The following is a 23,424-nucleotide window of genomic DNA, read 5'->3' as shown; positions in this document are numbered from 1 at the left end:
CCTCTGACCAGTGTCTGTGTTCTTTTGCCCATCTTAATCTTTTATTTTTATTGGCCAGTCTGAGATATGGCATTTTTTTGCAAATCTGCCTAGAAGGCCGGCATCCCGGGTTGCCTCTTCACTGTTGACGTTGAGATTGGTGTTTTGCGCGTACTATTTAATGAAGCTGCCAGTTGAGTACTTGTGAGGTGTCTGTTTCTCAAACTAGACACTCTAATATACTTGTCCTCTTGCTCAGTTGTGCACCGGGGCCTCATATTCCTCTTTCTATTCTGGTTAAGCCAGTTTGCGCTGTTCTTTGAAGGGCGTAGTACACCGCGTTGTACGAGATATTCAGTTTCTTGGAAATTTCTTACATGGAATAGCTTTCATTTCTCAGAACAAGAATAGACTGACGAGTTTCAGAAGAAAGTTCTGTTTCTGGCCATTTGAGCCTGTAATCGAACCCCCAAATGCTGATGCTCAGATACTCAACTGGTCTAAAGAAGGCCAGTTGTATTGCTTCTTTAATCGGGACAACAGTTTTCAGCTGTTCTAACATAATTTTGTAATGATCAATTAGCCTTTTAAAATGATAAACTTGGATTAGCTAACACAGCGTGCCATTGGAACACAGTAGTGATGGTTGCTGATAATGGGCCTCTGTACTCCTATGTAGATATTCCCAGAAAAAAACCTGCCGTTTCCAGCTACAATAGTCATTTACAATATTAACAATGTCTACACCGTCATTAAATTTGGTATTTCAGTTGAAAAGGAAAAGACAGAAATTGTGCCTAAGGTATTTTATACAACATTTCACATTATAATTTTTCAAATATAGTATTTTTAAACTATTTTGACATTTTCTTAATTATATGTATTCAACATTGTCATGTCTAAATGTCCATATATGCCTTGATGATACTCAGAAACATGTATTTACCACATCAACATCTCAATATTTGTAACGTTTGTCATTGGAAGGAGACCAAGGTTCAGCGTGGTAGGCGTACATTATTTTATTTAAATGTTCCACCAAGAAAAACAATACAATGAAACGAAAAGCTTTGTCGTGCAAACTACATGCACTGAAACAAAGACACAATCCCACACTGAAGGAGGGGAAAAGGGCTGCCTTAGTATGATCCCCAATCAGAGACAAAGTAAGACAGCTGCCTCTGATTGGGAACCACACTCAACCAAACACAAAGAAATAGAGAACATAGAATGTCCACCCAAATCACACCCTGACCTAAACAAACATAGAGAATAACAAGGATCTCTAAGGTCAGGGCGTGACAATATTTTACATTATTTTAGGAATGATCTTAATAACAAGCATGTAAGGTATGGGAAATATGGGAAAAATTATCAATATCAATTGTAATTTAATACATGTACCGTGATGGTAATGACTCAGAATTGTGGTATTGACATTTCATATAAAACAACTGATGAAAAGTACGATTAAACATTTTAATGTCACAGTGAGATAGATACATGCCTCAATAACTTAAGCATCTTTTAGAACAATTTTGGGATTCAATGCATTATTCAGATATACATGTACAGGGTTGGAAACAGTCCCGAGTGGCGCAGCGGTCTAAGGCACTGCATCTCAGTGCAAGAGGCAACACTACAGTTCCTGGTTTGAATCCAGGCTGAATAACATCTGGCTGTGATTGGGAGTCCCATTGAGCAGTGCACAATTGGTCAAGCGTTGTCTGGGGTGGGCTGTCATTATAAATAAGAATTTGTTCTGACTAACTGACTTGCCTAGATAAATTACAAGCCAAAGAACATCATCCCAACCGTAATGCACGGGGTGGCAGCATCATGTTGTGGGGGTGTTTTGCTGCAGGGACTGGTGCACTTCACAAAATACCCGAAACGTTTGACCCAAGTTAAACAATTTAAAGGCAGTGCTACCAAATACTAATTGAGTATATGCAAACTTCTGACCCACTTGGAATGTGATGAAAGAAATAAAAGCTGAAAGAAATAATTCTCTCTACTATTATTCTGACATTTCACATTCTTAAAATAAAGTGGTGATCCTAACTGACCTAAGACAGGGAATTTGAAAAAAAAGTTGAAAAACTGAGTTTAAATGTATTTGGCTACGGTGTGTGTAAACTTCCGACTTCAACTATAACTGTCTGTAGCTCAGGACCTGAAGCAAGGAAGTTTGTGGAAATGTGAAATTAATGTAGGAGAATATAACACATTAGATCTAGTAAAAGATAATACAATGAAAAAAATGTGTTTTTCTAAATGAAAGAGAAAGGCCATAATGGATTATTCCAGCCCAGGCGCAATTTAGATTTTGGACACTAGATGGCAGCAGTGTATGTGCCCATCTTTAGACTGATCCAATGAACCACTACATATCTGTTCAAAATGTTGTATCATGACTGCCCAAATGTGCCTAATTGGTTTATTAATACATTTTCAAGTTCATAATTGTGCACTGTCCTCAAACAATAGCATGGCATTCTTTCACTGTAATAGCTACTGCAAATTGGACAGTGCAGTTAGACAAACAAGACTTTAAGCTTTCTGCCCATATCAGATATGTCTATATCCTGGGAAATTTTATTGTTACTTACAACCTCATGATAATCACATTAGCCTACATTTGCTCAACCGTCCCGCAGGGGGGGCCACCGATCCCGTAGAGGTTAACGAGAGAGCAAATATCCTTGCAGACTGCACCATCAAGCATCATATGTTGTTTTGTCAGTGGATGAGACTCAGGGACAATCGCAAGCTCATTCGCTTGTTGGTACCATACAATGTCCTCTCTCATTGGCCAAAATAATCGGTTGGCTCCCACGCAACTCATCGTCTTCACTAGAGTGCAGCTCTCTGCATCAACATCTTGTGTAATACCAGTGTAAGGGTCTTCATCATCTGTCACAACACACCACTTTCCAATCAGTCCCTCAATGGGCTGGATTGCTCTAGGGGGTGGCTGTGGTGCTGTGCAGGTGGAAGTGGAAGGTTGTGCTTTGTCTGCCTCTGGCAGGGTAGCCTAGTGGTTAGAGCGTTTGACTAGTAACCGAAAGGTTGCAAGTTCGAATCCCTGAGCTGACAAGGTACAAATCTGTCGTTCTGCCCCTGAACAGGCAGTTAACCCACTGTTCCTAGGCTGTCATTGAAAATAAGAATTTGTTCTTAACTGACTTGCCTAGTAAAATAAAAAATAAAATAAATTGTTGAATTGTCACGGTTTGTGCATGGGCTGAAACAATCACATAGATGTGGAGTCATGCTCGTGTCCATATACTCATTCCAAAATCATGGGCATTAATATGGAGTTGTTCCCTCCTTTGCTGTTTTAAAAGCCTCCACTCTTCTGGGAAGGCTTTCCACTAGATGTTGAAACGTTGCTGTTTGGACTTGCCTCCATTCAGCCACGAGCATTAGTGAGGTTGGGCGCTGATGTTGGGCAATTAGGCCTGGCTCGCAGTCGGCATTGCAATTCATCCTAAAAGGTACTCGATGGGTTGACATCAAGGCTCTGTCAAGTTCTTCCACACCAATCTCGACAAACCATTTCTGTATGGACATCACTTTGTACACGGGGGCATTGTCATGTTGGAACAGGAAAGGGCCTTCCCCAAACTGTTGCCACAAAGTTGGATGCACAGAATCATCTAGAATATCATTGTATGCTGTAGCGTTGAGGTTTCCATTCACCGTAACTAAGGGGCCTAGCCCGAACCATGAAAAACTGCTCCAGACTATTATTCCTCCTCCATCAAACTTTACAGTTGGCACTACCCAGATTCGTCTGTCGGACTGCCAGATGGTGAAGCGTAATTCATCACTCCAGAGAATGCGTTTCCATTTCTACAGAGTCCAATGGCGGCTAGCTTTACGCTACTCCAGCAGACGCTTGGCGTTGCCCATGGTGATCTTATGGTTGTGTATGGCTGCTAGGCCATAGAAACCCATTTCATGAAGCTCACAACTAACAGTTATTGTGCTGACATTGCTTCCAGAGGCAGTTTGGACCTCGGTAGTGAATGTTGCAACCGAAGACAGACAATTTTTATCCGCTTCAGCACTCGCTGGTCCAGTTCTGTGAGTTTATGTGGCTGAGCAGTTGTTGCTCCTAGACATTTCCACTTCATAATAACAGCACTTACAGTTGACCAGGGCAGCTCTAGCAGGGCAGAAATTTGACAAACTGACTTGTTGGAAAGGCGGCATCCTATGACGGTGCCAGTTGAAAGTCAATGAGCTCTTCAGTACAGGCCATTCTACTGCCAATGTTTGTCTATAGAGATTGCATGGCTGTGTGCTCGATTTTATACACAAATTTGAAGGGTGTCCAAATACTTTTGCATATATAATGTATTTCCTTGTCCTGTCCTTGGTTGATTTAGGGGGCATCTTATAGAAAAATAAAACATTTATAATTGAAGTCAGTAACAAAAGTAAGTCCCATAAATAGGCATCAAAATCACTCAATCATCCTAACATAATACAAAATGTAATGGTCTTATTTAGCAAATAAGTGTTCAATTTCAACTTAACCAACTTGTAATTTGTGTGTTTTTTCTGGTCTTAAGATAAGTAAAAATATATGAACTAATAAATGTTGTCATTACCACCACATTCTGTTCTTACATCACAGTTCATTTTGTGGTGGTAATGACGTGTGGTGGCATGCTAACTCTAGCATGCTAATTCTAGTTGAACTGCTAGCATAGAGTGTATCCTAAATACACATAATTATAATTTTATGAAATTCTGTCATTTGGGAATGACATACAATAAAAATATGACCTTCTCAAGTCATATTTACCTTCATTTTTGTATAATTTTTAGGAAGGCTCTAAAAATTGTCAAAGACTCCAGCCACCCTAGTCATAGACTGTTCTCACTGCTACCGCATTGGAAGCAGTACCGGAGCACCAAGTCAATGTCCAAGAGGCTTCTAAACAGCTTCTACCCCCAAGCCATAAGACTCCTGAACGGCTAATCAAATGGCAACCCGGACTATTTGCAAAGTATCATGACTTTTGTAAGTGAGGTCAAAAGTCTGGGTGTGAGACAGGACAAAAATAGTGTAAACAGTGAAATCCAGACATTTAAGAAAATTGAACAAAAAAACAAAATGAGAGCTAAAAGTTTAAGGTTATTTTAGTCTCTACTTAACGGATGTGCAGAAACAAAATCCCCCAAAACATTTAATCTCAAAAATGTAACCCTGAGACACAAAAAGTCCCGTATCTGCAAAATCACCCAGCTAGATTATTACCATTCACATGTCTATCTGATAATTATGAACTAAAACATTTGCTTTGTGTACACTAACTGTCAAAAGTTTTAGAACACCTACTCATTCAAGGGTTTTTCTTAATTGTTACTATTTTCTACATTGTAGAATAATAGTGAAGACATCAAAACTATGAAATAACACATATGGAATCAACATTTTTTTATGTTGAGTGTAGGTGGCAGTATTTTAGTTTTTGGCTAAAAAACGTACCCATTTCAAACTGCCAATTCCCCAGGCCCAGAAACTATAATATGCATGTAATTGTCAGATCAGGATAGAAAACACTCCAAAGTTTCCAAAACTGTCAAAATATTGTCTGTGAGTATAACAGAACTGATATTGCAGGCAAAAACCTGAGGAAAATCCAACAAGGAAGTGCTGTTTTTCCTGAAAGCTCTCTGTTCCATTGGATGCCTTGCCTCCATTTAAAGGGATATCAACCAGATTCCTTTTCATATGGCTTCCTCAAGGTGTGAACAGTCTTTAGACATAGTTTCAGGCTTTTATTTTGAAAAATTAGCGAGAAAGAACCCATGGAAGCTACATTCCGGTTGACATATTATCAATTATATGTTGTAAAAACAACCTGAGGTTTGTTTATAAAAAACGTTTGGCATGTTTCTACGACCATTACGGATACTATTTGGAATTTCCGTCTGCGATGTCGTGACCGCTCGAGCCTGTGGATTTCTGAACATAACACGCCAAACAAATGGAGGTATTTTGGATTTAAAATCATCTTTATGGAACAAAAACAACATTTATTGTGTAACTTGGAGTCTCGTGAGTGCAAACATCCGAAGATCATCAAAGGTAAGCGATTTAATGTATTGCTTTTCTGACTTTCGTGACCAATCTACTTGGCTGCTAGCTGTTTGTAATATTTTGTCTACTGAGAGAGATGTTCTTACATAAACGCTTGGTATGCTTTCACCGAAAAGCTTTATTGACATCTGACACGACAGGTGGATTAACAACAAGCTAAGCTGTGTTTTGCTATATTGCACTTGTGATTTCATGAAAATGAAATATTTTTAATTTAATTTGCATTTGGCGTGCTGCAATTCAGCGGATGTTGATGAAAATGATCCCGCTAACAGTATGGGTGCGTCAAGAAGCTCTTTAACTTGTCTGTGATAGGTGGGACGGCAGTGTTCCAACATCCAGTGAAAATGCAGAGTGCCAAATTCAAATTAAAGCTTCACTTGTTGTTTATCCAGCCAACGTGTCAGATTTCAAAAGGCTTTACGGTGAAAGCAAACGGTGCTATTATCTGAGGACAGCACCCCAGCAAACAAACACAGACAATCATATTTCAACCCGCCAGGTGCGACACAAAACGCAGAAATAAAGATATAATTCATGCCTTACCTTTGACGAGCTTCTTCTGTTGGCACTTCAATATGTCTCATAAACATCACAAATGGTCCTTTTGTTCGATTAATTCTGTCGATATATATCCAAAATGTCCATTTATTTGGCGCGTTTGATCCAGAAAAACACTGGTTCCAACTCGCGTAACATGACTACAAAATATCTCATAAGTCACCTGTAATCTTTGTCCAAAGATTTCAAACAACTTTCCTAATAGAACTTTAGGTGTTTTTTTAACGTAAATAATCGATACAATTTAAGACGGGATAAACTGCATTCAGTACCGGAGGAAAACAAAGTGTATCGAGCTTTCAGGTCACGCGCCTCTAACAAAGAGTACACTTCTCTCTACCCTCGTTCTGAACAGTGCTACTTCTTCATTTCTCAAAGGAAAAACCTCAACCAATTTCTAAAGACTGTTGACATCCAGTGGAAGCAATAGGAACTGCAAGCAAGTGCCTTAGAAATCTGGATTCCTAATGAAACCTCATTGAAAAGAGAGTGACCTAAAAAAAACTGAATTGTTTGTCGTCTGGCTTTTGCCTGCCAAATAAGTTCTATTATACTCACAGACATCATTCAAACAGTTTTAGAAACTTCAGAGTGTTTTCTATCCAAATATACTAATAGCTTCTGGACCTGAGTAGTAGGCAGTTTACTTTGGACATGCTTTTCATTCGGATGTGAAAATACTGCCCCCTATCCCAAAGAAGGTTTAAACAAATCAAAATATAATTGATATTTCAGATTCTTCAAATATCCACCCTTAGCCTTGATGAGAGCTTTGCGCACCCTTGGCATTCTCTCAACCAGTTTCACCTGAAATGCTTTTCCAACAGTCTTGAAGGAGTTCTCAAATATGCTGAGCACTTGTTGGCTGATTTTTCTTCACTCTGTGGTCCGACTCATCCCAAACCATCTCAATTTGGTTGAGGTCGGGGAATTGTGGAGGCCAGGTCATCTGATGCAGCACTTCATCACTCTCCTTATTGGTCAAATAGCCCTTACAAAACCTGGTGGTGTGTTGGGTCATGGCCTATTGAAAAACAAGTGATATCCCATCTGGTTTGGGCCTAGTGGGACTGGCGTATCGCTGCAGAATGCTGTGCTAGTCTTACAAAGACACGCTGGTTAAAACCAAAAATCTCCAATTTGTAATCCAAACCAAAGGATTCATTGCTCGTGTTTCTTGGCCCAAGCAAGTCTCTTCTTATTATTGGTGTACTTTAGTAGTGGTTTCCTTGAAGCAATTTGACCATGAAGGCCTGATTCACACAGTCTCCTCTGAACAGTTGATGTTGAGATGTGTCTGTTACTTGAACTCTGTGAAGCATTCATTTGTTTGGGCTGAAATTTCTGAGGCTGGTAACTCTAATGAACTTATCCTCTGCAGCAGAGGTAACTCTGGGTCTTCCATTCCTGTGGCGGTCCTCATAAGAGCCAGTTTCATCATAGTACTTGATGGTTTTTGCGACTGCACTTGAAGAAACGTTCAATGCTCTTGAAATTCCCCGGATTGACTTTCATTTCTCTTTGCTTATTTGAGATGTTCTTGCCATTATATGGACTTTAACCAAATAGGGCTATCTTCTGTATACCACCCCTGTCTAGTCACAACACAACTGATTGGCTCAAATACATTAAGAATGAAAGAAATTACACAAATTAACTTTTAAGAAGACACACCTGTTTAATTGAAATGCATTCCAGGTGACTACCCCATGAAGCTAGTTGAGGGAATGCCAAGAGTGTGCAAAGCTGTCATCAAGGCAAAGAAAGGCTGCTTTGAAGAATCTAAATATATTTTGGTTTGTTCAACACTTTTTTGGTTATGTGTTATTTCATAGTTTTGATGTTTTAACTGTTATTCTACAATGTAGATAATGGTAAAAATTCAAATTTAAAAAACTTGAATGAGTAGGTGTGTCCAAACTTTTGACTGGTACTGTACAGGAAGTAGCGGCAAGAGAACCGTTGAAGATACATATAGTGCATAGCAAGTAACAACTAGAGAATTGTTGAAGATGCACATGGGTAATAAGGGAGATTACAGAGTGTGTTTGGGAATAGTACTAAGTGAATATGGATGTGAAATTTGTGTGATTGTGAGATATAACATATTAAGCTGATTGAAATTTGGATGATAAATGGATCGAAATTAGTACTATTAAGATTGAAATTTTGATTGAATTGTGGATATTAAACTAATTGAAATTTGGATAACAACATTGAAATATCTATAATACACTGATTGAAAAATGGATAATAAGAGATTGAAATGAGCTATAAATTACTGAGTGAATTAGAGCTGTCAGAGGACTAGCTCAAATGATTTTGTATCTGTAGTGTTATCTGGGGTTCTGTCCACCACTGCCCATTTGATCTACAGGTAGAGGATAACATATCTCAGAAATCTCATTCGAGTAACATTTCTCAGATGATAACATGTCTCGATTAGTAATGAGGATAACATGATAATGTGTCTCATTAGAGGATAACATGATTACACATCTCATTAGTAGCGAGGATAACATCTCTCTGAGGGTAACTTTAGATGACATGAGGATAACATGACTCATAGGTGGAGTTTGAGGGTATAATGTCATTGTGTATGTGGAGATGTGAAAGGAGAAAGCACTATTCCTGAATATTTTGTTAAATAGAACACTGGAGTGAATATTCAAACCCCTGTATAAATAGAACACTGGTGTAGGGGAGACATTTGTGATGTAACACAAAAATGTATAATGGGTTACTAGAAATAAAGTAACATAATATTGAGTGTAATGGGTTACTAGAAATAAAGTAACATAATATTGAGTGTAATGGGTTACTAGAAATAAAGTAACATAATATTGAGTGTAATGGGTTACTAGAAATAAAGTAACATAATATTGAGTGTAATGGGTTACTAGAAATAAAGTAACATAATATTGAGTGTAATGGGTTACTAGAAATAATGTAACATAATATTGTAATGGGTTACTAGAAATAAATAGAAATGGGTTACTAGAAATAAAGTAACATAATATTGTAATGGGTTACTAGAAATAATGTAACATAATATTGAGTGTAATGGGTTACTAGAAATAAAGTAACATAATATTGGTTACTAGAAATAAAGTAACATAATATGGGTGTAGACATTAATGTAACATAATATTGTGATGGGTAACATAATATTGGTGTAATGGGTTACTAGAAATAAAGTAACATAATATTGAGTGTAATGGGTTACAAAATAATATTGTAATGGGTTACTAAAATAATGTAACATAATATTGGGTTACTAGAAATAATAGTAACATAATATTGAGTGTAATGGGTTACTAGAAATAAAAATAAAGTAACATAATATTGAGTTACTAGTAATGGGTTACTAGAAATAAAGTAACATAATATTGAGTGTAATGGGTTACTAGAAATAAAGTAACATAATATTGAGTGTAATGGGTTACTAGAAATAAAGTAACATAATATTGAGTGTAATGGGTTACTAGAAATAAAGTAACATAATATTGAGTGTAATGGGTTACTAGAAATAAAGTAACATAATATTGAGTGTAATGGGTTACTAGAAATAAAGTAACATAATATTGAGTGTAATGGGTTACTAGAAATAAAGTAACATAATATTGAGTGTAATGGGTTACTAGAAATAAAGTAACATAATATTGAGTGTAATGGGTTACTAGAAATAAAGTAACATAATATTGAGTGTAATGGGTTACTAGAAATCTGATGAAGTAGCAATAGAAAACATTATAATAATATACACCTGGCACACTCACACATAGATGTCCGTAAGTGATGTGAAAATCATTCTGAGAAATGTTCAGAGTGGTCCCTTTATTGATCATTTGATAAATATAAGGTTAAAGCATTGTACGGGACTTGACTTACCCCTAACCAATAAAGCTATAAATGCTGATGATATTTCCTCCACCCTGATAATACATTTTGAAGTAAAACCCATACCCTGTTAAATGGAACCTATGATTTTTTTGTTAATTAAACTTAAGGCTACAATGTATTGTACTCCAAGATAATTGATATCCCAAATGATGACGTTCTATTCGTGAGTAGGCAAAATGGAAAATGCATCTGTTTCCCTGTATAAGCTGTCTCAGGTGCCAGACTTATTACGGACCGAGTGCCCCATCTACAGGGGATTGACAGACAGTGCCAACCCAGTTAATACATATTGATCCCTCCAAAGCATTACGTATTAATCTTAAAATAATAGACTTTTTTTCAAAGCAGAAATTGAATATCCAACAGAGATAGGTAATAAAAATATAGAGTAACTTTTTGAAAATATACTAAAATGTAAAACAATGCCTTCTAATATGGAGAAAGTTATCATGTTTATCTTGTAATAAACCTTGCAATAGGGGGAAAGCAGAACGTTGTTTATCCTACGATATTTACCACACACACGCCACAACCCACACACAACCCACCTGTTAATGAATATTTGTTAGTCGTTAATACTCTGATTTATTGTTTGTGGTCTTTTTATTTTATTTTTAGTGGGGTTTTCACGGGTTAGAAAGGATGCAACTTAAAGGGTACACAAAAATGAAAATTTCTGAAGATTCTATTGTCAGAATTTTGGTTGCCCATGTGTAAATTATTCTGATAAGAAATGTACTGAAAACGCCAATGTAAACCTAATGCACAAAATGTTTGAAATATCTTTAATGTCCGAGGTACAAGAAACCAACCCTCACTTAATAGGGCTGACTGACCTGAGGCCAGATCAACCTCACTAGAAAGACTAGAGACATTGGGTGAGATTTAAACGGGCTATGTAAACACTAATAATTACATTCTAATTAATCAATAGTCCTATGTGTGTTCAGACCACGAGAAGGACATTATGTTAAGATAGATCACTAGTCCATTAGATCACTTGACTAGATCACTTGATTGTTCTTAGCTACCTGTCCTGCAAATTTACCTCAGCTCAGCTTCCTGTGGCTTCGCAATATCCTCATTTCTGACAAGAACGATATTCCCTTGGATAGTTACAGTGGGGCAAAAAAGTATTTAGTCAGCCACCAATTGAGCACGTTCTCCCACTTAAAAAGATGAGAGAGGCCTGTAATTTTCATCATAGGTACACTTCAACTATGACAGACAAAATGAGAAAAAAAATCCAGAAAATCACATTGTAGGATTTTTAATGAATTTATTTGCAAATTATGGTGGAAAATAAGTATTTGGTCACCTACAAACAAGCAAGATTTCTGGCTCTCATAGACCTGTAACTTCTCCTTTAAGAGGCTCCTCTGTCCTCCACTCGTTACCTGTATTAATGGCACCTGTTTGAACTTGTTATCAGTATGAAAGACACCTGTCCACAACCTCAAACAGTCACACTCCAAACTCCACTATGGCCAAGACCAAAGAGTTGTCAAAGGACACCAGAAACAACATTGTAGACCTGCACCAGGCTGGGAAGACTGAATCTGCAATAGGTAAGCAGCTTGGTTTGAAGAAATCAACTGTGGGAGCAATTAATAGGAAATGGAAGACATACAAGACCACTGATAATCTCCCTCGATTATGGGGCTCCAAGCAAGATCTCATCCCGTGGGGTCAAAATTATCACATAAATCCCAGAACTACACGGGGGGACCTAGTGAATGACCTGCAGAGAGCTGGGACCAAAGTAACAAAGCCTACCATCAGTAATACACTACGCCGCCAGGGACTCAAATCCTGCAGTGCCAGACGTGTCCCCCTGCTTAAGCCAGTACATGTCCAGGCCCGTCAGCATTTGGATGATCCAGAAGAAGATTGGGAGAATGTCATATGGTCAGATGAAACCAAAATATAACTTTGGTAAAAACTCAACTCGTTGTGTTTGGAGGACGAAGAATGCTGAGTTGCATCCAAAGAACACCATACCTACTGTGAAGCATGGGGGTGGAAACATCATGCTTTGGGGTTGTTTTTCTGCAAAGAGAGCAGGACGACTGATCCGTGTAAAGGAAAGAATGAATGGGGCCATGTATCGTGAGATTTTGAGTGAAAACCTCCTTCCATCAGCAAGGGCATTGAAGATGAAACGTGGCTGGGTCTTTCAGCATGACAATGATCCCAAACACACCGCCCGGGCAACGAAGGAGTGGCTTCGTAAGAAGCATTTCAAGGTCCTGGAGTGGCATAGCCAGTCTCCAGATCTCAACCCCATAGAAAATCTTTGGAGGGAGTTGAAAGTCCGTGATGCCCAGCAACAGCCCCAAAACATCACTGCTCTAGAGGAGATCTGCATGGAGGAATGGGCCAAAATACCAGCAACAGTGTGTGAAAACCTTGTGAAGACAGAAAACGTTTGACCTCTGTCACTGCCAACAAAGGGTATATAACAAAGTATTGAGACAAACTTTTGTTATTGACCAAATACTTATTTCCCACTATAATTTGCAAATAAATTCATTAAAAATCATACAATGTGATTTTCTGGATTTTTTTCCCACATTTTGTCTGTCATAGTTGAAGTGTACCTATGATGAAAATTACAGGCCTCTCTCATCTTTTTAAGTGGGAGAACTTGCACAATTGGTGGCTGACTAAATACTTTTTTGCCCCACTGTATTTCATAGGCCAAAACCCTGCTAAATGATTGTATAATAACGTATAGATAAGATTGGGACCGATGAAAAGGACCTGCAAAATAGGATGGCTTCCTCCCTCTCATCTATTGCTCACAGTGCGCACGCGGTCCTTTTTGGCTCCAAATTAACGTGCTTAGTTATTTCTCCCACTGGCACCACATATAAATTCTTTGCCATTGAATGTTTCAATAGTTGGCTTTGCTATGTCTGTTGGCACTGGTGTGAGGTGTGCATAAACTTTTTCAATACTCATGTTAGTGATGCCAGTTTGTTAGGACTGAAAACAAGACTTCAAAAAATAATTACGAGCCTACATACAACATTTCTTTCACTGAGATGTGTAAGTTGTAAAAAACTATATTTATTAGAGGAAACAATGTGCTCAGAAACCAATATGTTAAGCATGAAGGAGTGGGGAAGGGGGGTTTTTGATTGGGGAAACAATGATTAATTGTTGGCCATGTTGAGGATAGCCTACAGCTTTAAAATACTGCTCTTAATAGCCAATTAGTAGAAGTGATCGTGAACAAGGGTTCCTCAGTTTAAGCCGCAGGCTTCTCTGCTACTGTCTAGGTCATATGGCTTGTGTAGGCCCACTTATTATAGGATTAACCCATATTAGTCACTTCTACATTTTCCACTTGTAAACAGCCATGCTATAGGGTGTGACTGGTACAGAGTTAGCTTGAATCCTATTTTTTCAGTCATGTGACCCTCCTGTCTTACAATGTTCTCTTTCTATCCTAACTGTTGTATCAGACACTTTTGGACAAAGACTGACAATGTCACTGATACAATGGGTTCCATTAAGCAACGATAGCAATGTGGCCTGTGAGGCATGTTTGAATTACAAATTAGGCTACTTTCCTTTGTACTTCCAACTGGATTTCCTTCCAACCCTATTTTGGAAATCATATACTTAACTTGTGTGGTTTCTGTCAAAATAGCCCTATTGCTCACTGTCCTTATACACATCAAAAAGCATCTACTCAAAATCAAAATGCATCTATTTTGTTATAATTGACCCAGCTTTTGACCCTAAGATCCAGTAGCTCAGAGATGCTGAGGGAAGCAGGATGATGTGAAAGGCAACGTATGGCACAGTACAGTGCCACCACTCAGTGGGCGTTAGGGGTAACCACTGGCTGTCAATAGTGGTGTCGACCCTGTTGATGCGTTTCATGTTATGTATTGGTGGTAGACAGTTATGTGTCATTTTTCTTTGTCGACAACATTCTGTTGAATACAAATATCCTGAGTTCTCTTACTCATTGAGTTCAGCAAGGTTTTGAGTATGGGATTGAATTTTGATCAGCATGTTTAGATTCAAATAAAGGGATGATAATGCTTTTATGCTATTTACAGTATCTGTTGTGTGTTGTCTCTGTTTCTCTCCACCATGTGCTCCTCCAGGCTGGGCGAATCGACCCTCACCAACCTAAAGTGTGCGGCCACCAGGGAGGCGTGCTGGACATCAAATGGAACCCCTTCATCGACAACATCATAGCCTCCTGCTCAGAGGACTGCTCTGTGAGTAACAACAATCGTTGGTGTGTGTGTGCGCACGTGTGTCTATGTCTGTGTGTGTGTGTTTTTGGGAGCACGCAAGCATGTCTCTGTGTGTGTGTGTGCACACATGTCAGTGTGTGTGCTTCCCTGTGTGTGCATGCGGGTATCCCTGTGCATAGGGGAAAGTATTTATACCCATTTTGACTTATTCCACATTTTGTTGTGTTCAAAATAGATGAAATATGTTTGTTTCTTCTACACATAATACCCCATAATGACAAAGTGAAAACTCGGCAAATTTATTGAAAACGATATACAGAAATAATGTCTTTTTAACATAACTATTCACAAGCCTGAGTCAATACATGTTAGAATCAGCTTTGGCAGTCTTTCTGGGTAAGTCTCTAAGAACTTTCCACACCTGGATTGTGCAATATTTTAACATTTATTATTTTTCTAATTCTTCAATCAAATTTTTTTGCAGTTTACTTTAGTGCCTAATAGGATGCATGTTTTTCTGGACAGGCTTCCTTCTTTTCACTCTGTGATTTAGGTTAGTATTGTGGAGTGACTACAATGTTGTTGATCCATCCTCAGTTTTCTTCTATCACAGGCATTCAATTCTGTAAATGTTTTAAAGTCACTATCGGCCTCATGTTGAAATCCCTGAGCGGTTTCCTTCCTCTCCGACAATTGAGTTTGGAAGGACGCCTGTATCTTTGTAATGACTGGGTATTTTGAGACACCATCCAAAGTGTAATTAACAACTTCACCATGCTCAAATGGGTATGTAATGTATTTTATTTTTGCAAGGCATTGGCAAAACTCCCTTGTGGTTGAATCTGTGTTTGAAATTCACTGCTCGACAGAGGGACCTTACAGATAATTGCATGTGTGGGGTACAGAGATGAGGTAGTCATTCAAAAATCATGTTAAACACTATTATTGCACACCGTCCATGCAACTTATGTGACTTGTTAAGCACATTTTTACTCCTTAACCCATTAGGCTTGCCATAACAAAGAAGTTGAATACTTATTTACCCCAGACATTACTCCATACTCTTTACTCCAGACATTTAAGCTTTTTATTTTTTACTATAACTAGTAAAAATGTCTAAAAACATAATTCCACTTTGACATTATGGTGTATTGTGTGTACGCAAGTGACACAAAATCTGAATTTAAACCATTTTAAATTCAGGCTATTACACAAAATAATGTGGAATAAGTCAAGGGGTGGAAATACTTTCTGATAGCACTGTACTATATATATATGATATACAGTACTTTTAAAATGAGATCTTTAGAAAGAGGAGACTAAACTTCCTTTTTGCCTGAGGAACCTCTGGTGGCAGAGCATTCCACGATGACATGCCGATGTCTATGACCGTTATCTATATGTGGCCTATAGGTGCGGATATGGGAGATTCCAGAGGGAGGGCTGAGGCGGAACATGTCCGAAGCGGTGCTGGAGTTGTATGGACACAGCCGGCGAGTGGGTCTCATAGAGTGGCACCCCACCTGTAGTGGCATCCTCTTCAGCGCTGGCTACGACTTTAAGGTATCGGTAAATCATTGCTGTCGTGTTCTTTACCATCCTTTCCTCTCTTTAATGAATTCTCTCACTCCCCTCACTCGCTTTACCCATCTTTCTCTCTCGCTTTGTTCACCCTTTCATCTCTCTCTCTCTCTCTCTCTAAACACTACATGACCAAAAGTAGACACCTGTGGACACCTGCTTGTCAAACATATCCTTCCAAAATCATGGACATTAATATGGCGTTCGTCCCCCCTTTGCTGCTATAACAGCCTCCCTCCTCTGGGAAGGCCTTCCACTAGATGTTGGAACATTGCTGTGGGGGGCTTGCTTTCATTCAGCCACTAGAGCATTAGTGAGGTCGGGCACTGTTGGGCGATTAGGCCTGGCTCGCAGTCGGCGTTCCCATAGGTGTTCGATGGGATTAAGGTCAAAGGTGTTTGATGGGATTAAGGTCACGGCTCTGTGCAGGAACAAAGAGGCCTAGTTCAAACCATGAAAAACAGCCCCAGAAAATTATTCCTCCTCCACCAAACTTTACAGTTGGCACTATGCATTCGGGAAGGTAGCATTCTCCTGGCATCCACCAAGCGTGATTCATCACTCCAGAGTCCAATGGTGGCGTGCTTTACTGCACCAGCCGACGCCTGGCATTGCGCATGGTGATCTTAGACTTGTGTATGGCTGCTCGGCCATGGAAACCCACTTCGTGAAGCTCACGACAAACAGTTATTGTGCTGACATTGCTTCCAGAAGCAGTTTGGAACTCGGTAGTGAATGTTGCAACCAAGGACAGAACATTTTTAAGCGCTTCAGCACCTGGTGGTCTATGAGCTTATGTGGCCTACCACTTTGCGGTTGAGACGTTGTTGTTCCTAGATGTTTCCACTTCACAATAACAGAGCTTACATTTGACGGGGGCAGCTCTAGCAGGGCAGAAATTTGACAAGCTGACTTGTTGTAAAGGTGGCATCCTAAAGTCACTGAGCTCTTCAGTAAGGCCATTTTACTGCCAATGCTTGTCTATGTTGATTGCATGGCTGTGTGCTCAATTGTCTCCACCTGTCAAGAACGATTGTGGCTGAAATAGATGAATTCACTCATTTGAATGGGTGTCCACATACTTTTGTAAATATAGTGTGTATATATATATATATTCCTATAAATTCACTCCCATTTCTCTCTCTTCTATCACGTCACATCCTCATACTTTTGTCTCTCCCTCATTGACTTTCACTCTTTATGTCCCTCCATTTGTCAGATCCTGATCTGGAACCTGGAGGTGGGAGGCCCAGTGAAGATGATCGACTGTCACTCAGACGTGGTGCTCTGCATGTCCTTCAACACCGACGGCAGCCTGCTGGCCACCAGCTGCAAGGACAAACACCTGCGTGTGATCGAGCCTCGCTCGGGCAAGGTCCTACAGGTTGGTCACTCACCCATGTAGACAGAGAGACACCAGCTATATTACAGTTTTTTACAATCGCGAGGACCCATTTCTCAATACTTAGGAAACTTTTTCAAAACTCTTCACACAGATCTCCTAACCAACTTTCAGCTTGGCACAGCAGTTAATTTCACATCCAAAATGTTATAAAACTACCAGAACACTTCATACAGGTCTCAAATCAACTCATTCTTCCACAACACTAGCAAAGGTTGTCACCAAACAAGCACACTTTGTCATTCATAAAACAATGACATGTTGTAAAATGTCTTTACAATACAAGAATGACCTCCCTACTATTTAGAATTCACTGCAGTATATGTTACAGGAATTAATCAGACATGATGCAATATGCTTTATGACATTTTTTTGGCATTGAGTGATTCCAAAATAACAAGAATTTGTATATACACCGATACAGATACAGTAGCAAGTCTAGTCAACCCTGTCTTATGCATTTGGCCACAGGTTCTCATCCACATCACATCTTATGTCATCTTGGGCAATATACATAGGAAATAATATTTTGGCATTAATGGTCCATCCCTGGCAATCTTCTGCAGATATGTCCAAGCATCCAGCATTCATTGCGTCCAGGAGGGACATTTGATCATGAGGACGGTGGTCCATGAGGAAAATAATTCCTCTATGAGGTTGAGGAATGGAGAGTAAGGTGGGAGGAAAAGTGACACCATCGTGGAATGGTGAAATCCCATACAATTGCAAACGTTGGCCCATTTCGCCACACTGCAACCCTTTCCTCACCTGGCACAACCCTTCCATAGAGGTCATCCAGGATTGAAATAAGATGCAGCAATCCATCAGAGTATATTGCTGTACACGTTGTGCTGTTGGCACCCCTCTGACCCGGGACATCCACTGTGCCTCTTTTCCCAATCACATTCCTTCCTCGCCACCGTGTTTTGGCCAAGTTTGAAAACAGCCTCATCCACAAAGATGAATATGTGGGTTGTTGACCTGGCTTCAATCTCCATGACTCTCTAAAATAAATCCACAAGGCAACATAAGAGTTAGGCTATACCATATTGGTTCCTGAGTTTGCTTGACTCGTTCAGAGTTCCTTTCAAAGGAGACAGTGTACAACTGCTTCATCCTGATTTTATGTTGTTTCAGGACTCTAGAAATAGTTATGCTTTACATTGTGAATATTTCCAAATGTAATGTTGTCTGCCAACACTGTCCTGAATCTCTGAGTTTCATGCCATTATTTCTGATGACCATATCAACGATTGCAGTTTCCAACACACAGTGAAAATCCTACCTCTCCCGCCTGTGGGAGGTAACCATTGGGTCCTAAGCAGGAATGCAAAAATAATTGTACACAAGTGGGTTTGGAGGCTTTGCTCAATTTACTTCTATAATGTACAGGTCAGTCGGATGTCCTTGCAGAATGCACATCTTACCTGTTGTTTTGCTGAAGATTTCTCACAATAGACGCCACTGTTGAGCGTTGCAGGTTTGGATTCACTCTCAGAACCAACCTCTCTCATTGATAGACCATGATTTATTACATGATAAATTATAGTAGCCCTAATCTCATCTGAGACTACAGCTCTTGATCTTACTCTCAGTCTTCTTCCACCACGCATATGTACTCCTCTCCCTCTCCCAGCCCACTCTTCGTCCTCTGTCAGCCACTTCTCGATCTCTGGCTGGGTCCATGTTTACATTGCAGTACAGCATTATTCCTAAAAAAAAATGTTTTGTATAGATGGTAATGAAATTGAAAGACTAACACCTGGGTAGGTGTTCAGCTACAATGGGAATCGGCTGTGGTTGGTCTAATTGTTTTGATAGTATTTCATTTTTTAGATTTGGAATATATTTCAATAGGGCAGAAATGTAGCAAATTGCTGTCTTATTCAATTTTGTGTTATGTTAGGTTTTGAACTTAAGTTGAACAGTTTTGAAAAGAGTAATTGGCCTGTAGGTTGTGTCTGAGGGAGAAAGTCATTCATGACATTTGATAGATGTAGTCATTGAATGCATTTTGTGACAAAGCGCTGGAAAACTATCCGCAGTTTAGAATTTTGAAAAAGTGACCTACAGTAAGTCTTCAGAAATGGGTCCGAGCGATTACATTTTTATTTGTATTTATTTTTATTTTTACAAAGGCCATGTTTCACTTTAAAACAATTAAAAACAATAATCAATAGTGGGATATGTATCAATTGGATTTGGATCAATTATTTTTCAATATGACATTGTAAATTGGAGATCTTATAGCTTATATACTGCTGGGCTACACACGCACCACAAAAACATGAGATAGAATATTGACCAGGCTTTACACGAATGCTGAGCCACATTGATTATCTGTATACACCACTGCGAGCAGCGATCAGCGATACCCACATTTCTAGCTAAATTACATAACATTAGCTACATATTACATGACACACTAGGGGTCAAAAGTTTTAGAATATCTACTCATTCAAGGGTTTTTCTTTATTTTGACTATTTTCTACATTGTAGAATAATAGAAGACCTCAACTATGAAATAAAACATATGGAATCATGTAGTAAACTAAACAGTGTCAAACAAATAAAAATATATTTAATATTTGTGATTCTTCAAATAGCCACCCTTTGCCTTGATAACAGCTTTGCACACTCTTGGCATTCGCTCAACCAGCCTCACTGAGCTCCTCCTCCATGCTTTACAGTGGGAAATAGACGTGCAGAGATCATCCGTTCACCCGCATCGTGTCTCACAAAGACACGGCGGGTTAGAACCAAAAATCTCCAATTTGGACTCCAGACCAAAGGACACATTTCCACTGGTCTAATGTCCATTGCTTGTTTCTTGGCCCAAGCAAGTCTCTTCTTATTATTGGTGTCCTTTAGTAGGGGTTTCTTTGCAGCAATTTGACCATGAAGGCCTGATTCACACAGTCTCTTCTGAACAGTGTTGAGATGGGTCTGCTACTTGAACTTGATTTGAACTTGATTGGCTCAAACACATTAAGGAAGGAAATTCCACAAATGAACTTTTAAGAAGGAACACCTGTTAATTGAAATGCATTCCAGGTGACTACCTCGTGAAGCTGGTTGAGAGAATGCCAAGAGTGTGCAAAGCTGTCGTCAAGGCAAAGGGTGGCTACTTTGAAGAATCTCAAATGTAAAATATATATTTGATTTGTTTAACACTTCTTTGATTACTACATGATTCCATATGTGTTATTTCATATTATTCTACAATGTAGAAAATAGCAAAAAATTAAGAAAAACCCTTGAATGAGTAGGTGTTCTAAAACTTTGGACCGGTAGTGTATATATGTTTATTTGTATTTATTTTCTCATTTTGTGATGTCATCTACAAGGGGTGTATGTTCTATTTTTAGTAGCACATTCTACTTGCAACATGGCCTTTAAAGCCAGAGTGACCTGTTCACACACCTGGGTTGTCTCCATATACAGCACCATTTGTGGGGTATCTGGACACAAACATACACACACACTAAACACCTCACACACAAATGCTTTGGCATTAGGATTACTTCTGTAGACGTAGATACTGTATTGTGTAACGCTGTGCTGTAACACAGCCAGTTTGAATAATTTTCCAGAGCTGTTGCCATATATGTGAACAGGAAGCTGACTGTAAGAGCCACAGGGTGAACAGAGTGGTGTTTCTGGGCAACATGAAGCGCCTGGTGACCACCGGAGTCTCTCGATGGAACACTAGACAAGTGGCACTGTGGGATCAGGTGAGCTCATGAGAGAGAGAGAGAGAGAGAGAGAGAGAGAGAGAGAGAGAGAGAGAGAGAGAGAGAGAGAGAGAGAGAGAGAGAGAGAGAGAGAGAGAGAGAGAGAGAGAGAGAGAGAGAGAGAGAGAGAGAGAGAGAGAGAGAGAGAGAGAGAGAGAGAGAGAGAGAGAGAGAGAGAGAGAGAGAGAGAATGTGTGTAGAGCAGTGTCTCACTAAGGTTCTCTCTCCAGGAGGACCTGTCCATGCCCATCATAGAGGAGGAGATTGATGGGCTCTCTGGGCTGCTCTTCCCTTTCTATGATTCTGACACACACATGCTCTACCTGGCAGGCAAGGTAAGACACGTCATACCAAGGCCACTTGACCTTAGCTTTCAACTATCACACGAGGTGATGTGTATGAATGACATTTTTTACGTTTTAATGTGAATTTCTCTCTTGAATTTAAATGGGATTTAATTTCACTTTTTGAATTGACTGACTTGAAATGGAACCCCTATGTGGGATGTGTGTGTCCTCATTTGCTTATAATTGTGAAAATGCATTTTGTGTGGTGTGTGTGTGTGAAGTATATGTATGTACGTGTGCATGTGTGTAAAAGAGTGTGTTTACCATGGGAACCTCAACATTACTGCTATCTGTTGTGAGATCTTAGGTATCTGTGTCTGGTTCACAGGGAGACGGTAACATCAGATACTATGAGGTCGGCACAGAGAAGCCCTACCTGCAGTACCTAATGGAGTTCAGGTCCCCGGCTCCACAGAAAGGCCTGGGTAAGTCAGTCACATCAATCGATGAATACTAAGTAGTCTCACAAATCGCAATGCCATCCTTCCAGGTCTCGTTCATCAGTGAGGAAGCCTGTAAATTGAGGTTAATCAACGAGTGAAAATCATACTTTTCTAACTCTTGGAACAACATTTCAGATACATGACAGGGTACACGGTTGAGTTTTTTTTCTATTGGTCCTGAATCATAAAACTTGAGATCTGCACTCAGAACTCTGATGTTAGCGCAAAATTCCAATTGACATCAATGCATGATTTTAGAGAATGTGATCTCAAATTCAGCCCTCAGTGAACCCACAGCACAATCAGGAATCTTAACAAGAGGGACATTCGCAGCCCATTGCAGATAGACTAGACTCGCCTCTCATCTCCAACTGAACTAGAGAATTGTGACTGTTCCAGACATTCCGTTTCTATCCAGGCTCAGTCTGAACATTGCTCCTGACAGTAGAAGCCCCTAGATTGGCATGGTATGTAAGGTGTCCATTTTAACTTCAAGACTCACCTCAACCCCCTTTTCCCTCTCTTTGTCCACCCTCACAGGAGTGATGCCAAAACATGGGCTGGACGTGGCGGCCTGCGAGGTGTTCCGCTTCTACAAGCTGGTGACTCTGAGGGGCCTCATCGAGCCCATCTCCATGATAGTCCCACGAAGGGTGAATGGAGTGCAGTGTTGGGGAGGCTACTCTGAAGCTACCAATCACTTCACAATGGAAGAACTTTAGCTACACTAGCCTTAGGAAAAATATAGTTTAGTTCACTGAAGGTTCATTTTAAATAGTAGTTCACTACATCCAAACTACTTAGTGATACATTATCATATTTCAATCTGAAATGCCATAGATTACAAATTGCTAAAACAGATCACTCTGGAATCATGTGTAATTTAGCCATCTAAAAATGGAAACATGTTCAAGTGATGATTAGGCAGGTCTGATGAAACAAAATAAAAAACGTTTCTGTTCTAGCAGTTAGCCACACCGCTACATGGCAAAATGTAATTAACTACTGCGTGTGTGTGTGTGTGTGTGTGTGTGTGTGTGTGTGTGTGTGTGTGTGTGTGTGTGTGTGTGTGTGTGTGTGTGTGTGTGTGTGTGTGTGTGTGTGTGTGTGTGTGTGTGTGTGTGTGTGTGTGT

The 23,424-nt window shown here is 39.5% G+C and overlaps 1 protein-coding gene across 3 annotated transcripts in view; it reads left to right on the top strand.

The window, feature by feature from the left end:
- coro2bb (coronin, actin binding protein, 2Bb) overlaps positions 1-23,424 on the top strand; it is a 45,554-nt gene that overhangs the window by 19,403 nt on the left and 2,727 nt on the right. For all 3 annotated transcript variants that reach the window (XM_052465393.1, XM_035790538.2, XM_035790537.2), the window contains 7 exons: positions 14,689-14,805; positions 16,198-16,347; positions 17,585-17,749; positions 21,385-21,501; positions 21,732-21,836; positions 22,177-22,273; positions 22,832-22,944. In XM_052465393.1, coding sequence (XP_052321353.1) covers positions 14,689-14,805; positions 16,198-16,347; positions 17,585-17,749; positions 21,385-21,501; positions 21,732-21,836; positions 22,177-22,273; positions 22,832-22,944 — 864 coding nt within the window. The remainder of the gene's footprint in view (positions 1-14,688; positions 14,806-16,197; positions 16,348-17,584; positions 17,750-21,384; positions 21,502-21,731; positions 21,837-22,176; positions 22,274-22,831; positions 22,945-23,424) is intronic.

This window comes from Oncorhynchus keta, chromosome 17 (assembly GCF_023373465.1).
Source record: "Oncorhynchus keta strain PuntledgeMale-10-30-2019 chromosome 17, Oket_V2, whole genome shotgun sequence".
Lineage (NCBI taxonomy): Eukaryota > Metazoa > Chordata > Actinopteri > Salmoniformes > Salmonidae > Oncorhynchus > Oncorhynchus keta.
Note: the sequence above shows the minus strand (reverse complement) of the source record. Positions and strands in the feature narration are given on the sequence as shown.